The sequence below is a fragment of the Pyrus communis genome, chromosome 14 (assembly GCF_963583255.1).
Source record: "Pyrus communis chromosome 14, drPyrComm1.1, whole genome shotgun sequence".
Classification (NCBI taxonomy): Eukaryota; Viridiplantae; Streptophyta; class Magnoliopsida; order Rosales; family Rosaceae; genus Pyrus; species Pyrus communis.
Genome location: NC_084816.1, coordinates 17,380,335 through 17,387,245, shown reverse-complemented (window position 1 = coordinate 17,387,245; position 6,911 = coordinate 17,380,335). Strand labels below are relative to the sequence as shown.

The 6,911-nt window shown below is 39.1% G+C and overlaps 1 protein-coding gene across 1 annotated transcript; it reads right to left on the bottom strand.

Moving 5' to 3' along the window:
* Nucleotides 1–528: 528 nt before the first annotated feature.
* On the bottom strand, nt 529–6,306 carry LOC137716048 (kinesin-like protein KIN-12F). The gene is made up of 17 exons (XM_068455442.1): nt 5,961–6,306; nt 5,815–5,877; nt 5,576–5,713; nt 5,321–5,404; nt 5,105–5,230; nt 4,934–4,993; nt 4,787–4,840; nt 4,583–4,675; nt 4,381–4,476; nt 4,103–4,254; nt 3,657–3,806; nt 3,369–3,498; nt 2,286–3,278; nt 2,123–2,206; nt 1,955–2,029; nt 1,057–1,848; nt 529–903 (listed from the first exon to the last, which is right to left on the bottom strand). Exons 1-17 carry the CDS (start codon nt 6,255–6,257, stop codon nt 670–672), a joined length of 3,621 nt encoding a protein of 1,206 aa, XP_068311543.1. The 5' UTR covers nt 6,258–6,306; the 3' UTR covers nt 529–669.
* Between the last annotated feature and the right edge of the window lie 605 nt (nt 6,307–6,911).

The following is a 6,911-nucleotide window of genomic DNA, read 5'->3' as shown; positions in this document are numbered from 1 at the left end:
TGAAGATTGTCTACTTTTTGTTTAAGTGCGAGCCACGAACTAGATGGGTGCCTAGATGGGTCTAGACAGATTAGGCGGATGCCTAGAGAGGGTTATGTGCCATTTCTTATTGTTTAAACACCTAGGGATTAAAAGGGGTAGAGGTCAGCCGTCTAGCGCCTAGGCCTGCCTAGCCGATGCTAGGTGGGGATTTTTAGAACAATGGGCTAGACTCAAACAACTACCATACAATGTCTTAGTCGTATGGTTTCTGCCGAAGTTGGGCATCAATACAACTGAGTAAGAATGCACTTGTCTTCAACCATAGCAGTGACTAGTGCATGACTGAGTTTTCAAAATGTATGTAATGCTTCCTAGTAGATTTCAACTTTCGACCATTCAGTAATGCTCTTGATAAAACGCTCCTTAGTTAAATGATCGGTGTCGACAACCATCTGAGCTTCTCAGGAAACATAACGATTATCGCTTCAAAACAAACACTGAAACATATGGTTGAAATTAAAAGAATGAATTCATAACATTGTATGTTAAAGTTTTGTTGAGGCATACATGAAAAGAAAATCAAATGAAAGAATTCATAATATTGTTGCCTATTGCATGAACCCAAGTTGGGTCTCATTCAGATAAATCGGTAGTTCACTCAAATGTCTGGCTTCAAATTCCGACCAGTCAGTAATGCTCTTGATATATAGCCCCGAATTCTGCTCTCCATGCCTGATCATCGTCTGTGTTGTGCGGAATGACAGAGTCTTCCTGGTATAGTGGTTGCAAAGCGGACTCTGGCAGTTTACTATCTGCCATGTACTGCTTCATGGTGATCATCTCCATCTTGTGCTTTCTTTTAAGCTTCTCCATTTGCTTCTTCAACTTTTCGTTTTCTTGATGCACATTCGTAAAGTTCTCCTGCGTTTATGGAAGACAGATGACAAAAACAATTAGTGAGACAAACGAACTTGGAAGAACCAACTTAAGGGGTTTCTCTTTGTGAATTACTCGATGGCAAAAATGCCAAATGTTAGGGGTTTCATTTGTGTTTAAGGGCAAAATATGAGTTACCTCTGCAACTGATGCGGAATGTTCAGCTTCCCTAAGCCTAACAAGGAGTTCTCCGGCAGCATGAACAGCTTCTGCAGTATCTCTCAGTTGAATCTTGAGACTCTTGTTCTCCTTCTTCAACAGCTCCCTCTCCCTCTCTCTTTCCACTCTCAAAACTGAGAGCTCTGTTGCCAGGGATTTCGAAAAGCGAGATCCACGACCTTTTGCTCCTGCTTTTGCCGCTGCCCTCTTCACTTCTGCTATTCCTGCCATGATTGCACGGTACTTTGCAACCAAGTCATTATATTTATCTTGTAGTTCAACATAGTGTTCAACCATGCGAGCATGCCCAAGGACAGATCTTTGAAGCACATCATCCAACTCTTCAGTTTTTTGCTTTTCCAATTTCAATTCCATCTCCACTCTCTCTGCTCGCCCGCGGATGGATTCAAGATCTACTCGCAAGTCATCAGTTAAGGAAATCCAATCACTCTCCATTTCTGTCCATCTCTGTCTTTCCTTCTCCAGTTCTTCCTTGCTGTTATCTCGAAATGTGCTACTTTTTCGCAGTTGGATGGATCGTGACAATAAAGAGGATCTCAGTCTCTCAGTGGACTTGTTGGGTGATGCATCAGTACGTGACTGCAATTTGGCCCTTAACATCTGAACTTCCTTAAGTAGTGCTTCCTTCTCATCCATATCAAAATCTGCATTCCCATCCCCAAGATCGAACTGATTCTGAACTTCCTGTATTTCACATTTCTCCTTTATAGTCTCTGGTTGGTGAATATCAACAGAACTGCCCCTCACGAGCTACAGAAATCACCAATAACATGTAAGAGAACTTTAAATATGCAAAATTGAGGAAGTTAATATCAGAATATGAAAATGTTAAAAAACATAAACCGCTCCGACCTACCTTCTTTCCATCTTTGAACTCCTCATATGGTATCATTTCTTTACCATTATCTGCACAACTTTTGAATTGCTCTATCTAAAAAAAGAATAAAATTCTCTGAAACGTAAGACACATATATATGGAGAAGAAATAGTTCGTTGAGGTCGAAACAGAAAGAGAAAATGTTACCAGTTGATTTAACTGCTCAATTTTAGCTGCTTGCTCCTTGCAACGATTCTGAAGCTCCTCCTTTTTAGCTTCTTCCACTACATCCTGTTTAGAAGAAAAAAAGTAAATTAACAAGGCATTCCCGAGTTCATTCCTGAGTTTACAGCAAGTAAACCTAACGTACCTCGGTTATTTGGTTAGGCTTTCCTGCTTCATCAGCTGCTACAGTCCATGTCTTCAAGCTGTCCGAGACCTCATTCGTATCATCTTCATACACTCTTCTTTTGCATGATGCACAAAGGAACGAAGAAGATGGCCCATCTATGGATGGCCTTGTTTCTGGTAATGTTTGAGATGAAGAATTAGCTTTAACAGGTTTCAGTGCCAAGTGCTCAAAGGAGAACGAGACTGCGGATTTTCTTGATTCGGAGTTCTGCTGGTGGTAGTCAATTATCTGCAAGCCCCTCTGGAGGCTGGCAGCCAATGACTCAGTGGGGCCTGGAAATATTTTGCTTGAGCGCAAAGAGGATTGGATGTTTTCACTTTGATTCAGTGACTGTCTCAATACATCTGACTTGAACTTGGAACTGTCTGATACGTTGTTCTGACTAACTGAACAACCTGGTGCAAAAGTGACGCTCTTTCTTTGTGCATTTCCAAGTTTTGGAGACTCGGACAACGTTGGGTCTTGGAGGACTGGGGACCGACAGCATAAACTGATTGAAACACCGCTTCTGTTTACTGAACCAGTGGTGGTGGGAGAAATTTCTTCTGCCAATTCGAAGTTGTCCTTGGGAGGTAGCTCATTCTGAGAAAATTCCAGATCAATTTCTTCAAATACCTCATTGTCCTTTTCGTCTGAACTATGAAAGTCATCTTCACTTATCGAGTCTGTATAACAACTTCCACCCAACTGAGCAGAATCTTTATTGACAGAATTGTCCCCAATATCATGTTCATAAGAATTATGCAGCTCATCTAGCTGCTCACGTAGTTCCCTTACATCATGTTCATCCACATTTACCTCTTCATCAGAATCATTATCGATGCTGGGTAAAATCAAAGATCGATTCAGGCTCACCCGCAATTGATTCAAGCTTTCACGTACATTTCTCCCTTGAAAATATCCATTCTTAATCACAAGTGAGCCACTAGACTTTGCTCTTATAAGTTCTTCCTGCAAAACACACATTTCACAAACCTCAAATTTCTATCACCTTCAGCCTTTGTGACAGAAATCCAGATAGAACTACAAAGAACTTAGTACCTTTAACTGGCGAATTTGATCACTCAGATCATTAACATCATCCTCTGTTATTTCATTTATTACTGGTTCATTCCTAACAGATTTCGCTCGTTCTCCAAACCTTAAAGTTCGCAGTATCTCGCCATTATTTCTGCATTTGACAAGCATAATGAACGTTTCAGAGGATTTACAATACAATGTATGAATGTATGAATGCTATGCAATTATGATGTAAATAAATGTATCCGAGCATGCTAATAATAAATCAAACTTCATAGCAAAAGCAATTAGCAGAGAGGAGTCAAATACTTGTTGTCTGGGGAAACTGCACAGATAACTGTAAGTTTTGAGTTGCCACCAATTGATTCTCGCAGTAAATGTGTTAAGCAGGAAGACTTATATGAAACATCTTCAGATTTTTCAGACTGGGGCGCTTTTGCAAGAGTATTTACTAAAAGCCTGCACCAAAATAACAACATTAACAGTTAAAAAAATGCACTGGTCAGAGACAAATGATCCACAAATTCTAGAAGTACACAAAAGCTTGGTTATGTTTCCATAAAATGCATCCTTTCGCAAGAACAATAATTTAATGCAGAAGAAAGTAAAAGTGATAGCAAACTATTTTTCTGATTTTGTCATCAGTAGTGTATTCCGCATATTGTAAACCATCCTGTAAGTCATTTACAATAAGGCGCCTGATGGAATGATTATGAAAAGTTATGGAATCAGACATGAAGGTTACTGAACCATACCCAAGCCGTGACAAGGACTTCTTCACATATTTGTCTTCCCTCGCGCATTGTCTACCTGTGTCATCATCGCCTTTATTTCTGTCCAGGCCAGCAAGATCAACAAAACTCATCCTGCTTGTTTTTGAGCTACCAAAGCACTTGGATGAGCTCTCCTGTAGAATCAAGTAAATAAGCACCGTGCTTGAGTGATAGACACGAAAGTAATAACTAAACCACCTTCTATTCAACAAAATATAATATCCCATTAGTAGATCGAAAATTTCAATGTGCAACGTTACCTTACACCATGACTCGATGATGAATGTACAAACAATATGGGATCTAGAGCTCTTGGAGTTCATGCTAGTTGCTCCAACTTTTCTACTTGAAAGCCCCTGCTCCATGTACAGAAACGTTGATGAGTATGCGAAGCCGAAAACAAGAAAAAAACAGACATTTGTTCCTCAGTAGTAAATAGAAAATTGCGCTTATATAGCACACCTTAATCAGAATTTGTGTCACATCCTCATAGCTAGTCACATACTCCTCAGTCAGATTCTCAACATAAAATCCATTTTTGGGGTCATCCTTGATCTAAAACAGATTAAAGTAAAACCCGTGAGTATCTTAAGCATTTACTAATGAACTAAAAAAATCGAAAAACAAGCATCAGTGGAAGAACTTGATAACAAAGAGAAACTCCACCTCAAGGTTCCGCAGGGTCGGATCAAGTAAATCTCCAATTTGTTCATTATATATCTGTGGCAGAGAAAAATTTACAAAACCATTACTATATAAGGATCCTTGACGATATATAGTACAGAGAATTTTGAAGAGTAACAAGAAGTATACCTCGAGAAATGAACAACGGAACTGGTAATTCAACTGTTTCCCTTTGGAGTTCTCTTGCTCCTACATGTACCAATCCCAAAATAACATTAATAAATACATATCCATACACACCTGCTTAGTGCTTTCGTAACTTTCCAGCTATAAAACTAAACAAGAAACCAAAGAAAATACCTTTTGAATCTCAGAAAACAGCATTTGGAAGATGCGTGGAACAATGCCCTGGCAACTTCCAGGAGAGGCATCCTCAACCATGGCACTTGGTGGACCCCATAGCGTGTATGTCTTACCACTTCCGCTCTACAGAAAATTCAATTGAAGATATTCACAAAACAAATACAAAATTGTCCAAGTTGAATTGACCGTTCATCGAAGCATATGAATTCGTACCTGTCCATAGGACAAGATTGAAGTATTGTAACCGGCTAAGGCATTCTTAACCACAGGTACACCAACCGTCTGAAAAACATCCTCCTGGTACGCACCAAAAAGTAACCATGTATCAAAATCCGCCTGAATTTAGTTTTCAAAGCTAAGAAGAAGATTAACAAAAACCCAATTCCTCACTCCTCATATTGTTCAGGTTTCACCCACTCAGAGAAAAATGTAATTCCATTCAAATGTAGACTAATCAAAGAATCATACCTGTCCGGATTTCGAATCAAAAACCGAATCAAATGAAAATGTACGGTCCCCAACGGATAAACTGCATGGCGAGACCTTCTTAACAGTCCGATCCCCCCAATTTGCACCATCTTTAGTTGGTCTGATTCTCACCACGACCTATACAAATTTCAAAACCCAAAAAAAAAAAAAAATAATAAGAAAACAGAAAGTAATGATACAATAAATAAATAAATAAACAAAACTCAAATTTCAATTACCTTCACTGATGGGTCTAGAGGTGGCAGGAGTTCTCCCTGACCGTCGGATTGATCAATCTCACTCTAAAATTTAAGCCATTTCAAAATTAAGCTTCTAATGTTTGATTTTCAAGTCTCAGATTCCGAAATTAGACAATAATAAATACCTTCACCACCGGCAATGCTTGTTTCTGGCTGTCCGGTTCTGTGATCTTAGATTTGGAATCGGAGAGTACAGGCTTGATTGGTGAAGCGGAGGAGTCGTCGTCGGCATGGTGATTGATCTGGATGTTGGGACTGAGTGGAGGGGTATTTTCAGAATTATGGTTTCGTAGGTTGAAGATGGATTTGCTGCTCTTAGTGGACATGGATCTGGGAAGGAGCTTTCGAAACGATGAAGCTGAAATGGTTCCTAAGAATCCAGACTCGCTGGCGCTGTTGGTGTTGCTGTTCTTCGTCCTCATTGTTCTCAGATCGCAAGCAATCTAGAGAGAGAGAGAGAGAGAGAGAGAGAGAGAGAGAGAGAGAGAGAGAGAGAGGGAGCTATACAGAGAGTTTGAATTCGAAAATGTTGGAGAGAGAGAAGAGAGCGTTGTTTTTTTAAATGTGCAGGAGGAGAGGGATTATGACCGTTGATTTTTTAGGGTTTTTAATTTTAACTTCATTTGAAACGAATTGGTCCCGTTCAAAAATAATAATTCAAATCTGGGTTCAATGACTATATTGCCCCTTAGGAAAGTGACTAAGAACAAAAGTGCGTAGACTGATTTTGATATTTCAACTGTAGAAATAAATATTCATTTATCATCTGTTGACCTGAAAATGGAATTGCATATATTATAGATCGCATATAACAAAAATTGGTAATATTTATAAACTCATCAATAAAATAGAATATAAATTTCTTTCGAATTTATTTTACGTTTTTTTTTGTTTTATTTTAAAAGAGGAACAATTGGTAGTAAGTTACAGTTATCCACCATTTTCGATGGTTGAAAAGACTTACAGAGACATTTCAGCTTCCCTCTGGCTACAAGTATGGCTTCCACACCAGTAGTAGGATTCGAACCTGAGACATCCAGCTTTTAATTTGAAGGAAATATCGCAATCCGCCCTTT

Bases quoted from the DNA above. Each gene is read 5' to 3' on its own strand.
- LOC137716048 (XM_068455442.1), bottom strand. From the start codon at position 6,257: ATGAGGACGAAGAACAGCAACACCAACAGCGCCAGCGAGTCTGGATTC. The intron at 5,878-5,960 runs GTATTTATTATT...CTTAAATTTTAG, and splicing joins AAGCATTGCCGGTGGTGAAG to AGTGAGATTGATCAATCCGA. The intron at 4,477-4,582 runs GTGTGCTATATA...TACATGGAGCAG, and splicing joins TGACACAAATTCTGATTAAG to GGGCTTTCAAGTAGAAAAGT.